The sequence below is a fragment of the Oryzias latipes genome, chromosome 8 (genome assembly GCF_002234675.1).
Source record: "Oryzias latipes chromosome 8, ASM223467v1".
NCBI classification, from domain to species: domain Eukaryota; kingdom Metazoa; phylum Chordata; class Actinopteri; order Beloniformes; family Adrianichthyidae; genus Oryzias; species Oryzias latipes.
The window spans coordinates 18864470-18892301 of record NC_019866.2 but is presented as its reverse complement, the minus strand read 5'-3'; the positions used below and the strand labels follow the sequence as shown (position 1 = coordinate 18892301).

At 40.3% G+C, this 27832-nt stretch overlaps 1 protein-coding gene and 1 long non-coding RNA gene across 3 annotated transcripts; both read left to right on the top strand.

The window, feature by feature from the left end:
* Positions 1-2885: 2885 nt before the first annotated feature.
* LOC110015424 lies at positions 2886-3298 on the top strand. The gene is made up of 2 exons (XR_002290616.1): positions 2886-2926; positions 3007-3298. It is a non-coding gene; the product is annotated as an uncharacterized LOC110015424 (long non-coding RNA).
* Positions 3299-12695: 9397 nt separating this feature from the next.
* On the top strand, positions 12696-27471 carry LOC101165397. Of its 2 annotated transcripts, none has more exons than XM_023957725.1 (4): positions 12696-12807; positions 18210-18672; positions 18807-19208; positions 22829-27471. In XM_023957725.1, exons 2-4 carry the CDS (start codon positions 18229-18231, stop codon positions 26702-26704), a joined length of 4722 nt encoding a protein of 1573 aa, XP_023813493.1. In that variant the 5' UTR covers positions 12696-12807; positions 18210-18228; the 3' UTR covers positions 26705-27471. The 2 variants fall into 2 exon arrangements, with proteins under 2 accessions (XP_023813493.1, XP_023813494.1); XM_023957726.1 differs by lacking the exon at positions 12696-12807 and adding an exon at positions 15515-15626.
* The last annotated feature ends 361 nt before the right edge of the window (positions 27472-27832 follow it).

Genomic DNA, 27832 nt, shown 5'->3' with positions numbered 1-27832 from the left:
TTACCTCCACATCGTCCGTACGACTGCGCCATCGAGTTGCTTAATGGAGCACCTCTCCCTAAGAGCAAATTGTACAATCTTTCTGGTCCGGAGAAGAGCTCCATGGAGGCTTATATTCAGGAGGCACTATCCCTGGGTCACATACGTCCTTCTTGTTCTCCAGTCGCTGCTGGTTTCTTTTTTGTGGAGAAGAAGGATAAGACCTTGCGTCCGTGTATTGATTTTAGAGAATTAAACCAGATCACAGTCAAAGATAAGTACTCCCTACCGTTACTCGAGTCTGTTTTCAACTCCGTTCAGCAAGCTATGATTTTCACGAAGCTGGATCTCAGGAACGCTTATCACCTTGTACGCATGCGTGAAGGTGATGAGTGGAAAACGGCGTTCAACACTCCGTTGGGCCACTTTGAATACCTAGTGATGCCGTTTGGTCTCACCAACGCTCCTGCAGTGTTCCAGCGGTTGGTGAATGACGTTCTCAGGGATTTTCTGAACCGGTTTGTCTTCGTGTATCTCGACGATATTCTTGTCTTTTCCGCCAACGAGACACAACACGAACATCACGTCCGTCTCGTCCTAGAACGACTTCTCGCCAATCAGTTATTCGTCAAGGCCGAGAAGTGTGCTTTCCACGTTTCCTCCGTCCCCTTCTTGGGTTATATCATTGAGGCGGGTAATATCCGCCCCGACCCTGCCAAGATCGAGGCCGTCGTTCAGTGGGAGACACCCCAATCCCGCAAGAAACTCCAACAGTTCCTTGGGTTCTCTAATTTCTACCGTCGTTTCATTCGGGATTATAGTACCATTGCTGCTCCCCTCACACGGCTTACTTCCACCAATCGCCCCTTCATCTGGGACCCTGCCGCTGATGCCGCTTTCAAACGGCTCAAAACCCTTTTCGTATCCGCTCCTATCCTCATTCAACCCGATGTGTCCAAGCAATTTATTGTGGAGGTCGATGCCTCAGACTCTGGAGTGGGAGCTGTGTTATTCCAGCGCGAGGACAGTACCGGGAAGCTCAAACCATGCGCCTTCTTTTCGCGCAAGTTAAGCCCAACGGAACAAAATTACGATGTGGGCAATCGTGAATTGTTGGCAATCAAGCTCGCGTTGGAAGAATGGCGCCACTGGCTGGAGGGGGCGGAACAGCAATTCATCATCTGGACCGACCACAAAAACTTGGCTTACCTGCGCAGTGCTAGACGGCTCAACTCACGCCAGGCCAGATGGTGTCTATTTTTCGATCGTTTCAACTTTATCATCTCCTACCGACCGGGCAGTCGTAACGTCAAGCCGGATGCCTTGTCTCGGATTCACTCCATCACTGAAAACCGCACGGACTCTACCATACTGCCTACGTCATGTTTTGTAGGGAACCTCACTTGGGAAATCGAATCCAAGGTGCAGCAGGCCCAGAATGAGATCCCCGCCGGGGTCGTCAGTCCTTCGGGCACTCTCTACGTTCCTGACTCCCTCAGGTCCGACGTCCTCGCCTGGGGTCATACCTCCCGTATTGCCTGCCACGGTGGGGTTTATCGCACCATTCGTCTCCTGAGGCGTCGCTTCTTCTGGCCCACCTTAGAACGCGATGTGAAGGAGTACATTGCTGCCTGCACCACGTGTGCCCGCTCAAAGACCTCCAACAGACCTCCCTCTGGTCTTCTGCAACCCCTGCCTGTCCCGAGCCGCCCCTGGTCCCACATAGCGGTGGACTTTGTTACAGGGCTACCACCTTCTCACGGCCACACAGTTATACTCACCGTCATTGATCGCTTCTCCAAGGCCGCCCAGTTTATCCCTCTCCCTCAGTTGCCCACCGTTTCCGAGACCGCCGACGCCCTCGTCGATAACGTCTTCAGGCATCACGGTATACCTTGTGACATTGTCTCTGATCGTGGTCCCCAGTTCACGTCCCAGGTCTGGAAGGCTTTCTGCTCTGCCCTGGGGGCCACGGTCAGTTTGACCTCCGGTTACCACCCTCAGGCTAACGGCCAAGCGGAGCGGGCCAATCAAGAGCTGGAGGCCGCTCTCAGGTGCCTGGCGTCCCAAAATCAATCTGACTGGTCAAAGTATCTGGTTTGGGCAGAATATGCCCACAACAATCATTCCTCCACCGCCACGGGCTTGTCCCCTTTTGAGGCCTCTCTGGGTTACTCACCCCCACTGTTTCCTTCCCAGGAATTGGATCTGGCGGTGCCCTCGGTCCAGCTCCATCTTCAACGTTGTCGGGACATCTGGCTTCAGACCAGGGCCGCCCTTCTCCGTACCGCCGAGGGTAACCGCCAGATAGCCAACCGCCACAGGGGGGTGAGTCCAGATTACCAACCTGGTCAGAAGGTGTGGTTGTCCTCCCGCAACATTCCCCTCCAGGCTTCGTCCCGTAAATTATCCCCCAGGTTTATTGGTCCCTACACCATTGAGCGGGTCATCAACCCCTCATGTGTTCGACTTCGTCTCCCGGCTGCCCTACAGATCCACCCAACATTTCACGTGTCACAGATCAAACCAGTCTCTGAGAGCCCGTTGTGCCCGCCGTCCACTTCCCCGCCACCCGCCCGTACCATCGATGGGGCTCCCGCCTTCACGGTCTCTGCTGTCTTGGACGTCCGGCGTCGTGGTCGTGGAGTCCAATTTTTGGTGGACTGGGAGGGGTATGGTCCGGAGGAACGTTCGTGGATCTCGCGTTCGCTCATCCTGGACCATACCCTCATCGACGACTTCTACGCTGCCCATCCTGATCGTCGCCCTGGACCGCCTGGTGGCGGTCGTTGAGGGGGGGGTACTGTCATGGCCTGGCAGCTACTCCCTCCTCCCCCCTCCTTTCTCTGTTGGACGCGACCAGCTGGATCCACTCACCTCATCTACACCTTCCTTCATAAGCTCCTCCTGGATCATCAGCCGGTGCCAGTTCGTTGTTCCTCCTATGGTGCATAGTCTGGTCAGCTCATGTTTGTTGTCTCAGTTTCTAAGAACCAAGCTCATGTTTTTGTCTTCGCTCTGCTTCAGGACTTTAACCTTCCGGATCCTCACCTGGTCGCAGTCCTTCCACGTTGCAGTCACGCCAACCCTGAAACCTCCAGCCAGCCGCCTCGCCTCGCCTTGCTTCAAGCTTCGCCCACGCCATCTCAAGTAACCTCCAGCCTGCGTCTCGTCTCGTCTGGATTCAAGCCTCGCTCTCGCCGCAGTTCACCCTCGAGGAGATTCCCGCTCAAGATTTCCACCAGCCTGCTCACGCCCTCTCTGCCTGAGGAAGGAAGCCCTGTCAATCTCACGTTCAAATTAAACCACTTAATACTTACCGTTGTGTCAAGTCTCATTCCGGGTTCCAGCATCTGGGTCATTCCTGAACTCTCGTTCGAATCATGACAGTCTCTCCGCTTCATGAGTGATAATAATTCCTCATCTAACCATGGAGCACTATTACTTTTTACCGTTCTTTTACGAAGTGGAGCATGTTTCTCAACAATCTTTCCAAACGTTGCCATAAAAATGTTCAAAGAAGCATTTACATCAATTTCCTGCACAACTGTAGACCAATTCGAACTTTTGATATCATCAATAAATAGATTGGGATTAAAATGTTTATAGGATCTGCGATACATGATTCTTCCACCGGATTTAGGCATTTTTGTTTGCTTTGTAATGGCTATCAAATTATGATCAGAACACCCTACTCCAATAGAAACTGCCTGGGAGCATAAATCAGGAACGTTAGTGTAAATGTGATCTATGCAGGTTGATTTAGATGAATTATCCATAGCAATTCTAGTTGGTTGTGTCATGACCTGTTTAAGATTACATGTATTAGCCATTGTAATGATCTTTTCAAACAAAAAACTTTTCTTTGAAAACCAGTCTATATTAAAGTCCCCAAGAAGAAACATTTCCCCACATTTATTTGAGACCATTTCCATATTTTCACATATTTTTTGTAAGTATTCTGCATTGGAGCTAGGTGGTCTGTAACAACAACCGACCAGTGTTGGTTTACTAAATGGAAGATTAATTTGCAACCATATTACTTCGATGTCTCTGCTCATTAACTCTGATTTTAGGGTAGCAACAATATTCTCCTTGACATAAAATGCTACTCCTCCACCATTTTGATTCCTATCTCTTCTGTATAATCTGTACCCATCAACATTTAGCATTGAGTTTTCAAAAGTACTATCTAGGTGTGTTTCAGATAAGGCTAAGACATGAATATTTTCAGTCAAACATATTTGTGTGATTTCATTAATCTTGTTTCTCAAGCTACATATATTTAAGTGTGCTAAAACTATACCTGTTTTGTGGCCCATTTGCAACTAAACACAACATATTTGCATTAATACAAAACTTTGAACATACATGACAATAGACAGTTCTCTTGGTCATTTAATCCGATTATTGCCTCTGTTCATTTACAGGCCAGATAACAAGTTTGTCATACCTTAACTCAGCTCTTTCCCCTTTTTCTCTGGCTGCTTTCAGCTGGGGCAGCAATTCCCTTCTCCTCTGCTGCACCACATCTGAAAAGTCTTCATTGACATATATACTTGTTCCCTTTAACTTTTTGGTTGAGGAAAGTATACGCTGGCGGTCCTTGAACCTGAGAAGCTTGACAAAAATCTTTCTAGGCCTTCGTCCGTCTTGAAACTTTCCCAGTCGATGTACTTTCTCAATTTCAATGTTTGAGCCATCTAGACCCAATTTCTCAGACAGCATTTGTTGGATCTTGATTTCTAATCCACCAGTGGTTTCTCCTTTTTCTTCTGCGATCCCATCAATTAGAAGATTAGATCTCCTTGACTGGTTTTCAAGATAGTCCAACTTATGAAACAAGTCCTCCATTTCCTTCTTGAGCTTTGCAATGTCATTTTCAATTGCTTTGATTTTTACATCAGTACCTTTATATGTAGATGTCACCTCTTCCACAATGCCCTGGGTGAATTGTAGGCTTGTTTTCAGTTCATGGACTTCTTTGATAACACCATCCAACCTTTTTGTATTTCCATCCATGATGATCTGAATAAAACTCTTGAAGTTCTCTTGTTGCTGTTGTAGCATTTCTTTGTAGAATTCCTTTTGCTGATCCATTAAATGGCTCAGTGTACTCATGGTCACAATAGCATCCTCATCAAGCAATGTTTTACTTGGTTTGGGAGGCATTATTTCTCACTCACTCTTACCAAGATGTACCAAGGAAATATTAAAGTGAGGAGGTTTTTTAGGCCTCGAGGCCTAGAAGCCTGCAGCCCCAACGTGATCAATTGCAAATGTTAAAGTTCCATACAACCTCAATGTTGTTAGAATCTCCAATACTCAGTCCCACCACTGATGTCAACCGAGTATCAGCTTTATGTAATAATCTCAAAAGGATTACGTTGATTTTGAGTAGATTCTGAGAGGCCAAGGATTCAGACAGAAGCCACGGCAGCCATCTTGTTCACCTCACAGATTTGTCACGCTTATGAATCTTCTTCAGAAGTCTTCATTCTCACGTCTTTTGTAGTGTGGAACAACATTGACCAAAATTCAAACCAGTTAGGTTCAGCACAAAAAAGGTAAATAATCACAACTAACTTTTTAAACACTTTTGTGTTGTCTTTGAGTAAGCTTAGGATGTATTAGAATGAAAATTACATAAATGTAACAAATAGACAAGAAAAAAAGACTTTTTTAACATTGCTCACTATATTGGACCAAAAAGAAGACTGGACGAAAACAAATCTCAAGGTTTTTTTTACTCAAAAGGGAAAAAAGTACACTCCATATTGGAAAGTATTGAACAGTGCAAATTTTCCACCAGTTTGATTTAAAAATGTAAAAGTTTGATAGCTTTTTTTTTTTATTTGAGTCATGCAGGCCAAGCCCGAGGTCACTTTCACACTGAAATGTTTGGTTCAAACCAGCATTTCCTCCAAAGCTCTCAGTCTTTCTGTCTGCTGTGAAGGTGAGCGGACCAAACAAGTGAACTCTGGTTGACCTGAAAACAAGGATCTCGTTTTGCTTGCAAGCAAACCCTGGTGTGACTCAGTTACAGAATGAGTGCACTCAAACTATTCAGTTTGACTAGCTAGTGGCTTTGAAACAAGTGTGTTATTACTTTATTTTACCCGTTCCCTTCAGAATCCCTGTGAGGTGAAAAGAACTGGACAGGTCTCCTGTGCGACAGAAGTAATTTTCAAACTGATCCATTTGATGTTTCAGTTTTGGAATCACGAGTAAAACAAAAACTGCTGAATGGAAGAAAAGCAAAAGACGTCAGGGGATCTTTATATCCAGTAAACATAGAAGGAAACGAAAATAAAGACACGGAGTCAAGATATTCATAGAAAAAAAGAGAACATTGTGAATAATTTCCTTCCCTATAAGTACCTTGAGGTCAAGACCCACAGCTTTCATCTACATATGTATTTTTACAGTAAGAGCTTTTTAACAAAGATCCCCCTTTAAAAGCTGAAAAAAATGCAACCTGCGCATCAAGCTCAGTATTTTTTTATTCTATGTGCTTCTTTTACAGTCATCTTCATTCGTGATTTTAAAATGTCTGCACACATGGGCTGAACTCTGAACAGCTGTTTTGGTGTTTTATCGTCAGGTAATGAGAGAAGCAAATCTTGAACATTATTCTCACTAACAGTGTCGAACACCAAGGAACAAGCTTTATTTTCCATTGTCAATTGAATATTTTGACAAGGAGAGCTTATATCCTGTGCTACCATAGAGGATCTCAGCTTTTCAACTTTGTTAATAAAAAAGTCATTCAAATGATTGGCAATATCAAATGGTTTACTGACACTAATGCCACCAATTTCCATATTCAAATTAAAAGTCTTTGTTTTTTTGCACATCAGTTCTTGTAACACTTTCCACAATCTTTTACTGTCATTCATGGAACCACAAATTTTTTGTCCAAAATATTCTTTTTTTTTCAAAAAGTTTAATTTTGTAACTTTATTCCTTAATATGCGATAGTTTGTATAATCCTCTACATGTTTAGAGTTGGAAGCCACCTTTTTTGCGTTGTCTCTCCGCTTCATGAGTGATAATAATTCCTCATCTAACCATGGAGCACTATTACTTTTTACCGTTCTTTTACGAAGTGGAGCATGTTTCTCAACAATCTTTCCAAACGTTGCCATAAAAATGTTCAAAGAAGCATTTACATCAATTTCCTGCACAACTGTAGACCAATTCGAACTTTTGATATCATCAATAAATAGATTGGGATTAAAATGTTTATAGGATCTGCGATACATGATTCTTCCACCGGATTTAGGCATTTTTGTTTGCTTTGTAATGGCTATCAAATTATGATCAGAACACCCTACTCCAATAGAAACTGCCTGGGAGCATAAATCAGGAACGTTAGTGTAAATGTGATCTATGCAGGTTGATTTAGATGAATTATCCATAGCAATTCTAGTTGGTTGTGTCATGACCTGTTTAAGATTACATGTATTAGCCATTGTAATGATCTTTTCAAACAAAAAACTTTTCTTTGAAAACCAGTCTATATTAAAGTCCCCAAGAAGAAACATTTCCCCACATTTATTTGAGACCATTTCCATATTTTCACATATTTTTTGTAAGTATTCTGCATTGGAGCTAGGTGGTCTGTAACAACAACCGACCAGTGTTGGTTTACTAAATGGAAGATTAATTTGCAACCATATTACTTCGATGTCTCTGCTCATTAACTCTGATTTTAGGGTAGCAACAATATTCTCCTTGACATAAAATGCTACTCCTCCACCATTTTGATTCCTATCTCTTCTGTATAATCTGTACCCATCAACATTTAGCATTGAGTTTTCAAAAGTACTATCTAGGTGTGTTTCAGATAAGGCTAAGACATGAATATTTTCAGTCAAACATATTTGTGTGATTTCATTAATCTTGTTTCTCAAGCTACATATATTTAAGTGTGCTAAAACTATACCTGTTTTGTGGCCCATTTGCAACTAAACACAACATATTTGCATTAATACAAAACTTTGAACATACATGACAATAGACAGTTCTCTTGGTCATTTAATCCGATTATTGCCTCTGTTCATTTACAGGCCAGATAACAAGTTTGTCATACCTTAACTCAGCTCTTTCCCCTTTTTCTCTGGCTGCTTTCAGCTGGGGCAGCAATTCCCTTCTCCTCTGCTGCACCACATCTGAAAAGTCTTCATTGACATATATACTTGTTCCCTTTAACTTTTTGGTTGAGGAAAGTATACGCTGGCGGTCCTTGAACCTGAGAAGCTTGACAAAAATCTTTCTAGGCCTTCGTCCGTCTTGAAACTTTCCCAGTCGATGTACTTTCTCAATTTCAATGTTTGAGCCATCTAGACCCAATTTCTCAGACAGCATTTGTTGGATCTTGATTTCTAATCCACCAGTGGTTTCTCCTTTTTCTTCTGCGATCCCATCAATTAGAAGATTAGATCTCCTTGACTGGTTTTCAAGATAGTCCAACTTATGAAACAAGTCCTCCATTTCCTTCTTGAGCTTTGCAATGTCATTTTCAATTGCTTTGATTTTTACATCAGTACCTTTATATGTAGATGTCACCTCTTCCACAATGCCCTGGGTGAATTGTAGGCTTGTTTTCAGTTCATGGACTTCTTTGATAACACCATCCAACCTTTTTGTATTTCCATCCATGATGATCTGAATAAAACTCTTGAAGTTCTCTTGTTGCTGTTGTAGCATTTCTTTGTAGAATTCCTTTTGCTGATCCATTAAATGGCTCAGTGTACTCATGGTCACAATAGCATCCTCATCAAGCAATGTTTTACTTGGTTTGGGAGGCATTATTTCTCACTCACTCTTACCAAGATGTACCAAGGAAATATTAAAGTGAGGAGGTTTTTTAGGCCTCGAGGCCTAGAAGCCTGCAGCCCCAACGTGATCAATTGCAAATGTTAAAGTTCCATACAACCTCAATGTTGTTAGAATCTCCAATACTCAGTCCCACCACTGATGTCAACCGAGTATCAGCTTTATGTAATAATCTCAAAAGGATTACGTTGATTTTGAGTAGATTCTGAGAGGCCAAGGATTCAGACAGAAGCCACGGCAGCCATCTTGTTCACCTCACAGATTTGTCACGCTTATGAATCTTCTTCAGAAGTCTTCATTCTCACGTCTTTTGTAGTGTGGAACAACATTGACCAAAATTCAAACCAGTTAGGTTCAGCACAAAAAAGGTAAATAATCACAACTAACTTTTTAAACACTTTTGTGTTGTCTTTGAGTAAGCTTAGGATGTATTAGAATGAAAATTACATAAATGTAACAAATAGACAAGAAAAAAAGACTTTTTTAACATTGCTCACTATATTGGACCAAAAAGAAGACTGGACGAAAACAAATCTCAAGGTTTTTTTTACTCAAAAGGGAAAAAAGTACACTCCATATTGGAAAGTATTGAACAGTGCAAATTTTCCACCAGTTTGATTTAAAAATGTAAAAGTTTGATAGCTTTTTTTTTTTATTTGAGTCATGCAGGCCAAGCCCGAGGTCACTTTCACACTGAAATGTTTGGTTCAAACCAGCATTTCCTCCAAAGCTCTCAGTCTTTCTGTCTGCTGTGAAGGTGAGCGGACCAAACAAGTGAACTCTGGTTGACCTGAAAACAAGGATCTCGTTTTGCTTGCAAGCAAACCCTGGTGTGACTCAGTTACAGAATGAGTGCACTCAAACTATTCAGTTTGACTAGCTAGTGGCTTTGAAACAAGTGTGTTATTACTTTATTTTACCCGTTCCCTTCAGAATCCCTGTGAGGTGAAAAGAACTGGACAGGTCTCCTGTGCGACAGAAGTAATTTTCAAACTGATCCATTTGATGTTTCAGTTTTGGAATCACGAGTAAAACAAAAACTGCTGAATGGAAGAAAAGCAAAAGACGTCAGGGGATCTTTATATCCAGTAAACATAGAAGGAAACGAAAATAAAGACACGGAGTCAAGATATTCATAGAAAAAAAGAGAACATTGTGAATAATTTCCTTCCCTATAAGTACCTTGAGGTCAAGACCCACAGCTTTCATCTACATATGTATTTTTACAGTAAGAGCTTTTTAACAAAGATCCCCCTTTAAAAGCTGAAAAAAATGCAACCTGCGCATCAAGCTCAGTATTTTTTTATTCTATGTGCTTCTTTTACAGTCATCTTCATTCGTGATTTTAAAATGTCTGCACACATGGGCTGAACTCTGAACAGCCCCCTCTGAATAACACAAGTCCAAGTGCAAGCAGAGATACAAGTTCTTTTGTTCTCAATTTAGGTACGGGCCTCCAATCTCAAATCCTACGTTATGGTTATACCTAAAAACAGCAGTGAGGATGAGCGGTTAAATCTAGACACAAGAATGGTCAGATCTGGTGGAAAAGATGCATAAATATTTAAGAACAGTATTAGGACATTGTTGTCAGTTTTTAGTCATAAACATTGTATTTTGAAGAAAAAGTAACCCTTTTTGGACCAATTTCCTGTTTCAATTTATAAGAAATATAAAATACATTAAACATGTTTAGTGGTTTCATTGTTACCGTAACATTGTGTAATAACATTTTTGGTCACTTTAAAGTCTATCAAGCCCTTATTAGTTTGAGATATTTTTGAGCGTTTCTACTATTCTACAATTTGCTGTAATAACTTACCTTTCAAAATAGTTTTTTGAGGCTTTTTATTCATTTGTTTTAGTACAACCCTTTTTTGGTACAAATTTTCTTTCATTATAATGGATGCTAATTTCACAATATACTTGAACTGTACAAAAACACAATTCAGAATACTGTATTTTGTCATTTTGTTTACTGAAAAAAATCACACAAATTAAGAACAAACAGTTTTGACATTTTACAACAAAGTTCAAAACTGCACAAACAAAATAAAAATGTAAAAAACAACAAACTATATAAAATGATCCATGAATTTATTAAGTGTGTCTCCTACAACATACAATACCACCTCACAGGCCTCAAGAAGTGTCTCTTCTTTTACCCACTGAAATGTCAAGAATTTGCCTTTAGCCATTGGTCCCATTGGGCCCCTTAATCGACCAGTGAACCATCCAGTGTGTACCATGCTTTTAACCAACAGTAGCTGGGATAGGCTCCAGCAACATATGACCCCCAAAAGGATTGAATGGATTCAGGAAATAGATGGATGGATGGCACTTGCTTGCTTAACGATGTCAGCGCCACCAACGGGACAGTTTGGGGTATTTTGCAACTTGTAAAATGAAATTAAATGCTAACATTTTTGTAAATTTCAAGTACCTTGTCAATTTTGTGTCATAATTCTTGTTATGTCTGCTTCACTTGAGATCAGCTCATCCAGCCCTGCTCTCAGTCTTTTGCCTTTAACTCCAATCTGGGTTATTTTACATTGTTTTTTTCTTTTTCAATAAATTGTGAATCACCTATGGCCTGCTGTCTGCTATTTGATCCACTCAATTTGTCCGCTCAAACAAGTGGATATCCTGAGAAAAGGAACTCTGGTCTAGACCAAGTGGTGCAGTGTGACAGTGCCTTGCTGCTCCTTCTTCAGCACTGTAATGATTACCAAAATGGTTTAGATATGCTCAATGCCAGAATTGCTATAATCCTTAACTGCTTTTTTCACAAATTCTGGTGTTTTGGTTTGATCCTCCTGACAAAAGTATTATTGGAGTATTAAGTATTGTGGGTCAAATGCGTTGATCTCCTTACTCACTCTCTATCAAGATAAGACTTTATGATGTCACATCAAAACGCTGTATTTGGTGAGGAGCCAGTTTAGCTTGTGCTGGTTTGCGGCACCTTCCATCCGTGAAACCAGGGCTCAAATCCAGGCTGCTCCCTATTACCTTCTCTGCCTCTGTGCCAGACCCAAGCCAAGATAAATTGAGAGGGTTGCATCAGGAATGGCATCCAGCATAAAACATTGCCAAGTTAACCATGCAACTCCTCCTCAAAAGAGAGGTTGTTTTGCTGATGGGAAAAAGTGAAAGAAGAAGATCAAAACGCTGTATTTCTGTATGTTGGGAGGATCCTAACCTCAACTTAGCATAACATCCATAGATATTTTCCTTAAGGTATTTTCTCACAAAGTCAACAATTTTGTGAAGTGCACCTCTATAGGAATAAATGAATAAATGAAAAGCCCTCACACTGTCACTTCCAACATACTGCAGGCTTACAAGATTCCTTTTTTTAACTTCTAAATCCAGTTGTGGTCAGAATGGTCAACAATTCCCATTTGGGAAATAATACTTCATATTTCTATGTTGATTTTAAGCAAAACTTTAGCTGATATAAGGTGGAAAATATCCATTTTCCAGCGGTACATCTGTATAATACAAGAGAGCAACCCTAGCACGGGGATAGTAGACATTCATCCTTACTGAGTTACCAAAAATGTCTCAATCAGTCTGGAGGTCATCCTGAATCAACGAGTGTTACAAGAAGAAGAAGAAGAAGAAGCTGACGTGATGCCCTTGTTTAAAAGGAAGTGTCTCTCCCAGAAACTTTCGTTCTGAGGTGAGTGATTGCAAAAGGTCCATCATCTGACAATTACAACTCGTGGCCCTGGAATTCCCAGAATGAAGCAGCAATTTTTAACTCCTTTTTTGGCTAAAACCTAACATCAGGTCATGACCTTTCTGTCCTGAAAAATCAAGGAAAGATTATGTGTCAACAGTGATGAGGCGTGTATGCAAATGATCATGAATCCAGTCAATATAAGGAACACATCTGCTCTTTCTTTTCATCTGTGAAAATTGACGATATTTCTGCTGATTTTTCTCTGAAAGTTTGCATCTCTTTTGTCTGCAGGTCTTACGGTGAGTAAAAAAATATTCAAAGACACATTTAGGAATATCTATTAATATCTATGATGATCATCATAAAGGGAGTTTTTAATCAGCCGAATGTGCAGTAAATTTCTAGATCAAAATGTAATGAATGGGTACCTGACAGGTAATAGGCATTAATGGGTTTTATACAAAATATTTGTCTGATGTCGTGTTTTGTGTGTGTTTATGTAAAGTACTTTTAGTAACAGGAGTTGGAAACGTTTAATTTGATTTCATTTTTTATCTTCTACTTGGGGGTCTGGGTTAAAATTTCACACAAACTTTAGTGCATGTGATTTCCACAGCTATTTTAAATGGAATATTTTTTCCCATACCAAATAATTGATGATCACTTTTGGTGCATTTGAAGAGTACCTGTCAGTGTAACAACCTTCAAATCAGATTCTGAATTTTAGGCCGAAAAACATAAAAGTAGACCTGGCTGAAATGATGAACAGTCTTGATCTTTTTTTGAAGCCTGATAGAATGAAACCTTTCGATATTTTCTTTATGGGTACCATCTCATGACAATACAAGATCTGCACTGCACTGAGTTGAACTCTGGATGTGCACAAGATGCAATGGACAACACTTTAGCCTCACGAGGAGAGGCTATGGTTCAAATCCCAACTCATCTTGTTGAGTTTGTCATTTGCAGGTTCTCCCAGTGCATGCATGTTTCTATTTTGCTGCAGCTCTTCTGGCTTTCTCTCACTGTCCACAGTTTTATAAGTTCATCAGACACTTTGAATTCTGCATTAGGAGTATATGTAGCTGTCTGTCTATGGGCAGGTTACCAGATCCACACTGGTACCCTGCCTTGACCAATGATAGCTTGAGTATGCTGTGAGCTTCATGGCCTTAATCTGCACCAAGCCGGAATAGATAATGGATTAATTCATTCACAGACAGATGGTTTTGAAGTGTTCTTTCCATCCTCCTTGCCAGAGGTTCATAGAAGCTGCTTGTTTGATCTAAAAGAATTTAGATTGAGATCTTCAATTCAATTCATTTTTATTTATATAGCCCAAATTCACAACAACAGTTGTCTCAGTGGGCTTCGTACCGGTAATTGTAAGGTAAACATACAATCAAAAAGGATCATAAGTGCATAGAATTCAATAGGATAATACTAAACTTTCATTAAACAGACTAAACTGAACTGGCATCCCTGCCCTTAGACCCTCCTTCAAACCATCTTCATGGTTAGATTCTGCCATTCATCTCAAGCAGTCGCCTTATTACAGGAATACATTATTTGATTTATGGCTGGGTAGCTCGGTTGGTAAGGTGAAAGGCTACCATGGAGGGATCCAGGGTTCAAATCCCAGAGGGGATTTAGCAATGGCACTGGGGGCAATTACCACATCAATGGCAAGCACTTAACATCACTCAGTGGGGGTCCTTAGGCCTCTGGAGTGCAGTTCAACTACAGCTCACCACTCCCCCAGGGGATGGGTCAAATGCAGAAAAGAATTTCCCCTTTGTGGGATAAATAAAGTAACAATTATATTATTATAAGATGCAGATTTATTTAATAATAATAATTAAAACTTGTTCTAAGACATAAAAAGGAAAATCTGAAGTGGAGAAATTTCCATCTTTAAAGAAGAAAAGACAACATTTTAGTTTTGTGTCGACGTTTAAGACACACAAGCTTTAAAAATATTTCTACAGGATCAATTTAATCATAAACAATGAACCAGTTCTTCATGATGTGATTTTCCGTTATGACTGCAACATCCACAAACTATTAGAATTATTTTGCTGCCGACTACATTTTGCCCTTCCTAAATAAAATATTTCCTGATTTCCTCGAAACACACTGGACTTCCAGTTGATTTTATTTACTTTATTAACCATTTCTTTCAGCTGGCATGTGACGCTAATGCCCAAAGAACCATTCACATGACAGCAGCTTTGTAGAGTTGATCTGTTGAAAAAGATCTCCTCAGTTCAGAATAGAATGAAGCGAAAATAATTAAATTATTCTAAATTTTTTTTATAAATGTTGCTTAAAACAGGATAGACTTGAAATCTTGTGTTGTTTAGGCCTGATTTTGAATTAAAAAAAATAACAATTAAATTTTGACCATTTTGATGATACTGGAAAAAAGGCACGTTTTCCTTGATGAATAGAATTCTTAGAGGATTATTTTCTTTTATTCTGGCCTTTCACTATGAACCACATAAGTGACTTTGGGTGAAGGTGGCAGCATGTTTGCTGTTTATCTGACAACAGCAACAACATCACTTTAAAAAGGGATTCAAATCCCCTTTAAAAAAAAACTTCCATTGATTTGAACTTCAGATAATTTCAAGTATTTCTACATACATGAATGCAGTCAACTATCTCACAGATAGCTAAGTTGCACGAACAAGCATCAGAGACAATGTCAACGAATGAAAGGTCCCCCCCCCATATAGTTCTGTTCAAACATTTTTGGTGAGCTGACAACAAATCTAGAATTAAACTGGAACCAAACAATCCTCATTTCTAAACTGAAAACAAGGAGTAAATTGAGGCCTCTTGATTTCTCTCTTAGAATTGTGTTCCTCCTTTTGTCCTTTTCCGATTTTTTGATGGAACAAATAGATAAGTGCTTGACAGGATTAGAGGGAAAAAGAGGAGACATTGGTTGGCGGACGGGAGGAAGTGGTGACAAAACTGGGCAGCATAATTGGAATCACTGCTTCTTCATTATGGAACAGCTCATGTTTTTTTGCCATCCCCCCTAAGTTTTCCTCCCACTGTGTCTTCATCCACTCCGCCAGCGCTTCAGATCTTGGAGAAATTCTAGAGTTAGGTAAGATGATGTCTTATGATACACTGGAAATTACATGGTTTGGTTGTTGTTGTTAAAGTAATTTGAAAGAAAGGACAGCTGACTAAGTTTGACATCTGGAGATTGTGAAAATTTGCCAAAAGGTTATTTCTTTAAATGTTTAGCGCTCGTGAAAAGCAACAATCTCTGCTGTAAAGTCTTTGTTGATTTTGGTAGGAAACAGAAATCTTAACCAGAAGTCAGCAAACAAGCAATTATCCTACTGGCGGTCATGGGTAAATGTGTTCGCTCATGAATTGAGGTGATCTTGATCTGCTTGCCAAGCAGAAATAAATACAGCTTTGTTTGTTTGTCTATTGCATATTTTAGAGGTATGTTCTTAAATCTGATGTTTTGGTTGGCTGTGATGCAGAAGTAGAGCAATTGACCTCTGATCGCATGTTCGGTTCCTGCTTTGCCTGCTCAAGTTTCAAAGTGTCCTTGAGCAAAACACTGAACTCCATATTGTTCCTGGTGGTTAGCACCTTCCATGACAGTGTGCCTGCCATCTGTGTGTGTGTGGATTTGTGTGTGTTCATGGGTGAATGGGACTTGTGACTGTACAGCACTTTGAGCTTCAATCAATGTAGATATATAAGTATATAAGTAATAGGGAGTTCATGGTGATTAAAAGTGACTACATAATAACTGTTTAATAAGTATTTGTCATTTACCCTTTTACCAAGAACAAACAATAATGTCTTTGAGTAACATGGGTAAGATTGTAGTATTTTTTATCATGACTAAAGCCCATCAGCCAGACCAACATTTCTAACTGTTTGCAGACAGTCAGCATTGTGTTGAATATTTGAACTGATGGCACAGATGAGCAGAAATCTAATTTCCCTGTCATGCATCCCTGACAACCACCAATAGAAAAATAACTTCAGCTCTAAAAAGAGACTAAGTGCTTTCACGTGTGAGCTGCTGGGCCTGATTACCGCTCATTACGCAGGTTGGTGTGGCCACTCTGTGCAGGGGGTATTGTCTCACATGGACGTGAAGTCTGCATACATTCCAATCATGTTCATCACTTTAACGCACAAAGAGATCTGTGTTGGCCTTTTCCAAACCATTAATCAGTTAGATGGAGTAAATTGACTTAGTGGCTCCACTCATGTGAATAAGGTTGGATGTCATGTGAAAGAGACACATGTCACAGAATAAATAATACATTTCAAAAATATGTGTGTGTACCACAAGCAGGTGCTTTTTTTGGGGAAAAGCTGGAAATCAAAGTTTGATAATGGGTCAATTAAAACCATTTACAACTTACTTTGTTCTGCCTGTAGAGTTTGGGGTGTTGAATCTTAAAATTGTAAAACGATTCAGCAGCCTTGGTTGAAACAAGGGCACTTGGGAATTTTTGAGTACTTGGTTAAATTTTAGGTAATTATAATGAAAAATTATTAGACTTAATTGCCTGAACATTAGAGACCAACATGAAAACCATGTTGTGTCATCCAACTGTTAAGGGTCTGTTTAGAATCACTTTGACACATAGTAACTACTCCTAATGCCATTACAAATAAAATTCTTTACATTTTCTATTGAAAAACGACATGTACAGGTGATTGGCCCGTGGCAACCATCATGTTTTTTGTTTGTTTTGGGCTTAAGAAAATGTGTACCAAGTTTGATGGCTTTCCTGCAAAACGTATTTTACAATGTTTCTTAGTAACCAGCCTTTCTGCATGTTTGTACATCAATATTAGATAGTCATATTAGATTTTGTTGCGTTCATTTTGAGAAAGGCTCTTACCCACTCCAGTTCCACTCTGGAGGAAGTAGTAGTGAGTTGTAAGCATGTTGTTCTTGTCCAAGGTAACAGACTTTAACTCTTTAACACCGGAGCTTAAGTTCCAATGTTCACATTCTTTCCACTACCGTAACTCTTCAACCATTTACACAACTAATTCGAGTGGATTCTGAAGCAGAGAAATAGCTTTGCACTTATATGCAACTCTTTACATTAGTAAATTGGTTATGCAATCACCGTAAATCAGCTGATGCGTCAGATTCCGTTGGAATTACACTAATTACGTAAACGGTTGAAGTGTTACTTCAAAGAGTGTGTGTTGTTTAGGTGTTGCTGGTGACTTCTCCAGTGTTAAAGGGCTAATTGACATCAACGTTTTGCTGATCCATCCCTGTGTGAAGTATACTGGAGATGCAATCTCTAATGATTAAAATAAAATTTTTGTGTAACCTAAAAGGTTTTAATCCTGGGGGGCAGAGTTCAAGGCCATAATGGGGTTCTCTATAGGGTTTGATAGTAGCCTGTGTGCCTAGGAAACCTAACGGTGCAGTAAAACTGTGAACTAAGAGTTCGCTACGAAGCCATTGAGACGACTGTTGTTGTGATTTTGGGCTATTCAAATAAAACTGAATTGAATTGAATTGAACTATTACTCTACTCTGTTACATTCATATATTGTTGTGTAATTGACATAAAGATGTTCAAACAGACCTTTTTCATTATGAATGTGTGTTTTTCTCTTTGGTTGCATAAGTCCTGTTGAATCACCCCAAACTCCCCTGATATCATTCCTGCTCTTTTTGCAGCCTTCTCTATTCCACCAGGATGTCACTTCTCAACTTCCCTATTCCGAAGTTGGATGTCACTTTGCAGGAAGTAAGCCGTGTTCTGCAGCTTACTTTCAGTTCTGAACTTTACGGGGAGTTCAAGAGCACCTTGAGGCAACAGAGGGGAGTCCTGGAAGAAGCCCAGAAGAAACTCGCCACGGTTGCTGTGGGCCAAGAGAACTGGGTGACACAACAGTTCAAAAGAGGCTTGCTGTCCTGCGCCGACCCCCTACCCACTTCAACAGCTCTTCCAGTTGTTCTGCTTCCATCCAAATTAAAGGGGTGCACACAGCTGGCCAGGTCAGCAGCTCTGCTCTGGGCAGCAGCAAAACTGTACAGTGAGCCTCTCTTACTGGAGGGCGATGCCCCTGTGGAGCACACTCAGCAGTCTGAGGTGTTCGCTGCCAGCCGTATTCCAGGAAGAGAACAGGATGAAATCAAGGTGAGACAACTGGGTTTCGAAGTTTCACCAAAAATGTTTGAACAGAACTACATGGGTGAACCTTTCGTTCAAGCCATCTCCGTGTCCCATTTCACTAAAGAGTTTTCTCAGAGTCTGTGTTCTCTTATTGGCAGGTCTACCCTGACAGCCTTCATGCAGTCATCACCTGTGCTGGGGGAGCGTTTCCTGTTGACATCCTGCGCCGTCCCAGCGCTGGTGGTCCAGTCTCTGCAAAATCATTCACAGAGATCTACACCCAGTTGGCTCAGGTGATGGATCAGCCCAGAGCTGGGGAGCAGAATGATCCCTCTGTGGTTTGCACCCTTTCAGCCCTGGAGCGCAAATCCTGGGCTGCCGTCAGGGAGGAGATGCTAGAGCACGGGGGAGAAGCACTGGCTTCTCTGGAGCTAATGGAGAGTGCAGTGCTCATACTCTGCCTGGAAGACTGTGATACGCCTTCGGAACTGGCTGATGTTCTCAATGCAGTACGACTGGGGGGAGGAGGAGGAAGACCATTCCTGAGATACTATGACAAGGTATTTTAGAAATGAATTCTCTGGTGGTAACTATAAAGAGAGTACAGAAAAAAAAACAAGACAATACTGAAAGTGCCTTGGAAAATACAACTCTACTGAACTTAGAATCCAAGCTTACATTAGATGTTCATTTAGTTTTATCTATAAAAACTAAGCAGTTAAAATGTTTATGGTTATGCAAGCGTGAAATTTTTTACATCAAGTGTTTTTTCAGAGAATTTAAAACATATTCTGCAGACTGTCTAAAGAACCTCAAAAGTATTACTCATAACCATTGACTTTACATGAGAACTGGTATAAGTGACACCCCCAAAATCCCATAAAACTTCTATTGAGAATAGCTATTGAAAAAAGTAGCTAAAAAAAAAGTTATTTTATAAATATATATATATATATATTTTTGTGCAAGTTATTTAAATTATAAACTGACCAATCAGACGCCTCAATAAAAGCATGGCCTCTCATATTGAAGTTCGAAATCTTTGATTGACAGATTATCTAGAGGTCACACCTGGTTGGTGAGAGTGATTATCATAGAAATGTTGACTCAGACCGACTCAAACAATCACTGCTCACTGATGTTATCTAGCTCCAACATTGCGGCATTTGTATTGTGAAAAAGGCAACTGAATTGACATATTTTAATTAAAGTAGGAAGTGAGTCTTTTTTTTTTTATAGGTAATTTTTACACTCACTGGTTCCAGTTTGTATGTACAGTCAATTACCCACTGAAACACTGTAAACACTGTAAACACTGTAAGTGTAAAAAAAAAGTAAAAATAAAGGTAAAACTAAATAGAAACGGCTAAATTTATTGATTTAAAAAGCTTTTGACACAATTAACCACTGCATATTAATAAATAAATTGGAACAAAATGGCATTAGGGTCTGCGACAGACTGGCGACCCTTTCAAGGGTGTCATCTGCCTTCGCCCACAAGTGGCGAAGGCCGTTTAGTCCCGAAAGGGAAGAAGATGAATGAACGAATGGCATTAGGGGGGTAGTGTTGGACTGGTTCAGAAGCAGTTTAAGCAACAGAAAGCAGTTTGTAAATGTGAAGTGGTTGTTCCCAATGTTTGGACATTGTTTGAGGTGTCCCTCCAGGGTCGGTTCTGGGACCACTATTATTTATCTTGTATATAAATGATTTATTTAAAGTTTTCCAAGACATTACAGTTAGTTTTATTCGCTGATAACACAAATTTTTTCTGTGATTGAGAGGATTTGCAGCAACTCATAAAAATTGTGGAAAAGGAGATGGAAAAATGGAAGTTATAGTTTGATGTGCAGTACAGACCAAAAGTTGGACACACCTTCACATTCATTTGAATGAGCAACAATTGACATGCACATAAATCAGGGGTAAACTTGAGAGAATTTATGTAAATACATTTCTTGGGGTTATAATTGATTTAAAAAATTGACCTGGAAAGCACAAATTAGGTATTTACAAACTAAATTGTCCATAAGTATCTCAGCTTTAAATAAAGCAAAACTGATTCTGGACCACAAATCACTATACATTTTTCACTGTTCATTGGTCTTACTGTATTTCTCTTATTGTGTAGAGGTTTGGGGGTACAACTATAAAACAATATTACATTTGCTTTCAATAAAACAAAAGAGAGCAATATTAATGATACTCAAAGTCAGTTACCTCAAGCACACAAACAATAATTCATAAAATCAAAATTACTCAAATTTTATGACCTAGAAAATTCAAATTCAACTTTATTTATATAGTGCTTTTCATGCATCATAGCATCTCAAAGTGCTTACCAAAGGAAAAAAAATAAAAATAAAACAAATAAGATAAAAAAATATATATATTAGTTAAAATAATAAACAAAGTAAAAAGAATGTAATAATAATAAAAATAAAAATAAATGCAAATAATAATAAAATAAATGAATTAATAAAAACACACAAAAACCCAACACATACACATCCCTCCTTTAAAATAACAACAAATAAAATTAGCTGTTAAAATTTTATAAAATCAAATAAAAACATGTGGACAAGTAAAAACTATGTAAAAGCTTTACTAAAAAGATGTGTCTTAAGTTTTTTCTTAAAAACCTCCACAGTGGCTGAAGCCCTCACGTCCTCAGGCAGGCTGTTCCACAGGCGAGGTCCACAGTGTTGAAAAGAGGCCTCGCCGTGGGTTTTAGTTCTGACCTTTGGGACCACTAGCAGACCTGCACCTGTGGACCTGAGGGCTCTGGGAGGGTCATAGACTAAAAGTAAATCTGATAAAAATGAGGGTCCAGTTCCATGTAAACTTTTATAAACTAATAAAAGAACCTTAAAATCGATCCTAAAGCTGACAGGGAGCCAGTGCAAAGACTTCAAAATTGGAGTAATGTGCTCCTTCTTTCTGGTCCTGGTTAAAAGGCGTGCAGCTGAGTTTTGAACAAGCTGCAGCCGGTTTACAGTATTTCTCTTAGCACCAGAAAGAAGAGCATTACAATAGTCTATCCTAGATGTTATAAAAGCATGGATTAATATTTCAGCACTGGCTTGTGAGAGAAAGGGTCTCACTCGGGCAATATTTCTAAGATGATAAAATGCAGTCTTTGTAACTTGGTTTGCGTGTGCTTCAAAGTTAAGATCTGCATCTAAAATCACACCGAGGTTTTTTACTTTATTGCACACATTCAGATTAAAAGTTGATAAATAGGATTGGACCCTTTCTCTCTCAGCTTCAGGACCAACAATTAAAATGTCAGTTTTCTCTTGATTGAGCTTTAAGAAGTTCTCTCCCATCCATGTTTCAATATCTAAAACACAACTTAAAAGGTCATCAATGGGTCCCATGTCATCAGGAGACACAGCCACATATAACTGGGTGTCATCAGCATAACTATGAAAGTTTATGCCATGTCTCCTGATGACATCCCCTAGCGGTAGCATGTAGAGGTTAAAAAGTGTGGGGCCAAGGACCGAACCTTGTGGCACACCACATGTCAGTGGGTAAATGAGTTAAGTATTGTAAAACTCAAATAATATTCAAGGCAGAAAACAATTTATTACTGACAAATATCCAAAGATCATTTATTAAAAGAGAGGAAAAATACAATCTTAGGGAAAGAAATGAGTTTCTCATGATCAAAGCACTTGCAAACAAAAAAAAGTTTTGTGTTTCAATATGTAAAGTAAACCTGTGGAACAGAACCAGTAATGGCTTGAAACAATGTCTAAACATAAAATAGTTTAAGTATAAATACAGATATAGGATTATTGATAAATATGTACATATACAAAAAAAACAGAACATTAGCATTTGTAAATTTGCATGCCCATAAAACGAAATTATGTTATTCATTTGCGTGTTTTTGGAAATGAGAATTACCTGTGTACATGTGCAACTTGAACTGAATCTACTCTAACCTAGGTCACTGAACTTTGATAGTGGGAGTACTGGGTTTAGGAATATAATGACATAAGGTACAGGGATGAGTATTAACAAGATTTTTCTATTTCTCACTCCCTTTTGATTATTGTTGTTTATATCATTTTGTCTTATTTTGCTGTTCTACATACACACATGTCTGAAATACATATTTTTGAACTGAAACTACACTAAAAAACGTTTTGGTTTTTCTGATAATTTTTGCAGATCCTGAACCTTGTGGTGTTCAAAGACTGCACAGCTGGGATGGTGTTCGAGCACAGTGCTGTGGATGGGATGGTGGCTACTCTTGTGACTGAACGTGTGTACCACCTGTCTGAGAGTGTTGATTTAAACCATGTCCAAAATGACATAGAAAACATGACTAGTGGTAATTCTGTTTGCCCGTCTGCCTTAAAATTTCCACTGAAATCAACATGCGCTCTCCTGCAAAACCCCGAATTAACAAAAACCCATCCAGTTCTCACATTTGATTTTTCCTCTTATCCTGATGTCTTTTCAACTCTCAGAGGGCAGAGAGGGCTCTATGATGCTTGGATAAACTTCTCATTGCAGCTCACCCTGCGTCAGATACTTGGTGAGGCTGCTAACTGTCACATATTTGTCACTCCTACCCACATGAGGCACTACAAACACGGTCGATGTGATCCTACCTATTCTGTCACTATGCACTCACGTAAGTTAGCAGGTATCTTAGCATCTCACATCAGTCCAGATGGCACAATCAAGTACACTACTGACCTGTTGGAGTTGTTCCATGCTGCATTTATGGAGCACAAGAACCTCATCAGAAACACCAAGACCGGCCAGGGCGTTGGTCCCCATGTGGCTGCCCTCCGTCGATCTTTACCGCCTGACAATCCAATGAAGAAGTTTCTGGATCCTTTTGGATGTCCATCAGTGTACCTCACGGGTATAGATTTTATGGAGGGCATTGAATGTGGAGTTGGAAATGTTTATTCTCAAGATCAATTGGCTGTGACCTACCTGGGGAAGAGAGACAAGGTGCGCATTATGCTTAATGGAAAAGGGAGCTTTGCTCTAGTTTTAGAAAAACTTCAAGAAAACCTCAAGATAAATCTGAAGTCGGTGATGCTTTTAGCTGTTCGATACGCCATTGCAAGCCAAATGCAAGCCCTGGAGTGTCTTTTCCATCAGGGTCAGAAAGATCAGAAGATCACTTGTTCAGGATCTTCAGACCAAAGTGAAACCATTGCTGAAACTCCCACAGGCATGAGGTCAAACAACACTCTGGTGATTCATGGTGGCGCTGGAGAGGACATGATGCTTAACAATAAAGTGGCGGATATCATTGAGTTCGCTTTACAAACTGCCTTAACCCTTGGGTCTCAAGTGCTTCAACAAGGTGGCAGCAGTTTGAATGCAGTTCAGAGGTCTGTGGAAGCTTTGGAAGACTGCTTCCTGTTCAATGCAGGAAAAGGTTCTGTTTTTAACAAGAATGGTGTGAATGAATTGGAAGCAACCATTGTTGATGGCAGCACAAAGAGGGTGGGATCTGTCGCATGTGTGAAAAGTATAAAGAACCCAATAAAAGCAGCCAGGGCTGTAATGGATAAAAGTCCACATGCACTGATTGTCGGGCAGGGGGCTGAAGATTTTCTCCAAGGTTTGGAAGGAAAAGAGAAGCATGTTGGGCCAGAGTATTTCCACACTGATATACGACAGAAAGAGTTGTTTTTGAAACTCGCTGGTGGAAACAGCTCAAAAGGCAGTCACCCTCAGACTGTAGGAGCTGTGGCCTTGGATTCTCTAAAGCGATTGGCTGCTGCATCCTCAACTGGTGGATTGGTAGGAAAGCTGAAAGGCAGGGTTGGTGACACAGCAGTGGTAGGGGCAGGGATATATGCTGATGAAAAAGTGGCTATTACCTGCTCTGGAGATGGAGATGTTTTCCTCAAGAACACAGTGGCACAAAAGGTAGCCAGTCTGTATCACAACAAAGGCTACAGTCTTAGGCAAGCCTGCAGGGAAGTGATGGCAGAGGACCTGAATGGAACATGTGCAGGATTCATCGCTGTGGACACCAAAGGTGAAGCAGTCATTGAAACAAATGCTGGTGTTATGTTTGTGGCCTCAATGTCTGGTGGTGTCTCACGGGCAGAGATCATTAGGCCTGTAGGGAGTTTCTCCAATGTAATCTGGAAAACAGACAAGCTAGAAGCTTACCTAGATCCTAAACCCTGGACTCCTGGATCAGCAATTCTAACCAGAAAAGCTCATACTGGTGCATCCAGCCTCTTCCAGTTGCCTACACTTGATTTTATTTCTATGTTACATGGAGCGAAAGCTGTGTCAAACTTGTTGTGTGAGCGACTGGGAGTACAGCGTTGTGCCTTGGTTTGCAACCCAATCCCTGACCAACCAGTTCAAATCAGATTACTCCCACTTCATGGTTTGGAGCCAACATGGAAGCCTCGTCTTGGGGCGGAGGAGGAATTCCATCATCACTACACTGGTTACTGTACATCAAAAGATGGGCCGCGGTGGGAGGATGAAGCACTGACCCAGGTTCAATCCCAGATCAGGAGTGCACTGCCAACACCAGAGGTGCCATTTTGCTTTGACTATTTTGGTGATTCTTCAGATGATAACCTGTTCAGCCGTATTATACGGGGAGAAGAGCAGCAGTGGCGTGTGTGGGAAGACAGTGAGCATGTCGCTTTTCTCACACCATACCCAAATAGACCAGGAGTAACTGTTGTGGTGCCACGTAAAGCACTGCCCAGTGATGTCTTCAAGCTGAATGAACCCGACTACACAGCACTGATCCTGGCCACTTATAAAGTTGCAAAACTACTTGAAGAAGGAATGAAAGCCCAGGCTGTTGCAATGATCTTTGAGGGCTTTCAGGTTGACCATGCTCATGTCAAGTTGATCCCTCTGTTGCCCTTACCAGAAGGCTGTAAACCTGTTGAGATACAACCAGAATGCTTTCAAAGCTACCCTGGATTTGTATCATCAATTGATGGTCCACCAGCTGAAGGTAAAACGCTCCAAAACATCTACTCAAAACTTGTGCAGTGCAAGCCACCTCGCTCATGGGAGGACCCTCAATCTCACCCCACATTTGCAATCAGCAGCCAGTGGTATCGCAACCTGTTCCAGATTCAGAACACCCTGTTTCACAGCACCGTGGAATATTTCCACAGTTCCTGCCAGTTTGCTTATGCTCTGACCCCACTTACAACAGACACCATTTCTTCTCCAATGGGCCTTGGATCTGACTCAGAACCAGTGTCTGTTAGCCTGCTGGGACAGGACGTCTACCTGGCTGACTCCATGCAGTTTGTACTTGAATACTTCCTTCGCTTCCAGGAAGACCTCGCAGGCACTTACTACATATCTCCCAGCTTCAGAGGGGAGGATCCAGATGCCACACACCTGAACCAGTTTTACCATGTTGAATGTGAACTGCTGGGTGACATGGACGATGCAATTTCTGTTGCAGAAGGTTACTTGGGCCATTTAACTAGATCAATGTTAAAGAAACACTCAGATCTAATCCTGAGCTCTGCTGGCACCCTCACACATGTCACTGCTCTGCTTAGCAAACTGCAGGGAAACAGTGCCCTCCCAAGGATTCCTCTGGATCAGGCCATTCCCATGATGCCTTCTGCTGACTGCCTAGAGTGGGTACAAGACGGCCAGCCAGAATTTGGTAGAAAGCTGACACGCAAAGGAGAACGGGTTTTGATTGAGAAGTATGGTGGTGCTGTTTGGCTGACTGAGATGGACCACTTAGGAGTTCCCTTCTACCAAGCATATGTGGAGGGAACCAAGAGGCACAAAGCAAAGGCTGCTGACCTTTTGCTGGGACTGGGAGAGACTGTGGGTCTCGGGGAACGCCATTCCACACGAGAGATGGTTCAAGAGGCCCTTGTGCACCACAAAGTGCCAGAAGAGTCTTACAAGTGGTACATTGACATGCGCCAAGTGAAGCCCCTTCTCACCAGTGGATGGGGAATGGGCACAGAGCGCTATTTGTGTTGGCTGCTTCAACACAATGATGTCAGAGATCTGCACATTATACCTAGGTTGAAAGGAAAGAAGTACATGCCGTGATCAAGTCCACGGCAGATTGTTAGGCCTTTAGATGTGAAATATTTGAAAAACCTGGGCCAAAACTGAGTATACAGGGCCATTTATAGCTGACAGATGTACAACTTGAACAAAAATGTGTACTTTGTCCTTTTAATTATATTAATTTCACCCATTTTCCAAACCAGAGGAGACTTGCTGCCAATTGAATGAACAATTGGTTCCACAAAACTTTTTTATACTCAACAAAACTGGTATTGTTTCATTGAAGAACAAAATAATTAAATACATTTTTGTTTTGTTGTTCAGCTACAACATTTGTCCATAGAAATGTGAACATTAAAGAAATATTGTATCCTTATTTTTTACAGTCTTTGGAGAATGCTTGTTTCCACTGTTTCAATTTTTACTTTCTGACTTTTTATGACATTATAAAATGTTTTAAGATAATAAAGAAATTAACTTCCAATCACAGCTATTACCAACAAGGCATCAGTTTTTCTTCTTGTAACAATTTTTACGTTATAGTTTTAGTTTTGCCTCTTTCTCGTGGCGTTTTTTATTTTAAATTCAAACAAATCATCCTGTATTGATTTTATTTTCTTGTTACTGAATTCAATTTGATTAATTTGTTAAGAGCATTGAAAATTTGCTGTTTCAGATGACTTATGAAATGATGAAGTTGTTTGAGAATCATGGATACATTTTTGTTTAAACTGTAAAGATGGTTCATTATCAGCAAACTTTTTGGTTTAATGTAATTTGATTCAATAAAAGAATTTGGGGGAAAACAGATTTTTTGTGTGGTATGATTAGACATGTTTTGTTTACTTTGTGTAAGTTACATAAATAACACTAAATGTCTGGTGGTGTTATGTAATTCTTTGGAGTGTTACGAGTGTAACAAGGATTGGCTATTTGTGGTTGCCGATTCAATTCCCTTTAGAATTTTGTTCATTTTAAATGATTTGATTTGATCTGATTCATTGATCTAAAATCAATCCAGGACATCTTTATCTAAAAATTTAACCAGTGTGGCTCAGAGATAAATACCTGTCTTCTGAAAATTGTAGGTAAAGTTTTACAGATTTCTTGTATTTCTTACAAGATAATCAAGTGTAAATTAAATATGTGCAGAAACAAACAAGTAAA

Excerpts from the sequence above, each read along its gene's own strand:
- LOC101165397 (XM_023957725.1), top strand. The coding sequence starts at position 18,229 with ATGTCACTTCTCAACTTCCCTATTCCGAAGTTGGATGTCACTTTGCAG. Across the intron at positions 18,673-18,806 it reads GAGAACAGGATGAAATCAAG|GTCTACCCTGACAGCCTTCA; the intron begins GTGAGACAACTG and ends TCTTATTGGCAG. Across the intron at positions 19,209-22,828 it reads TCCTGAGATACTATGACAAG|ATCCTGAACCTTGTGGTGTT; the intron begins GTATTTTAGAAA and ends TAATTTTTGCAG.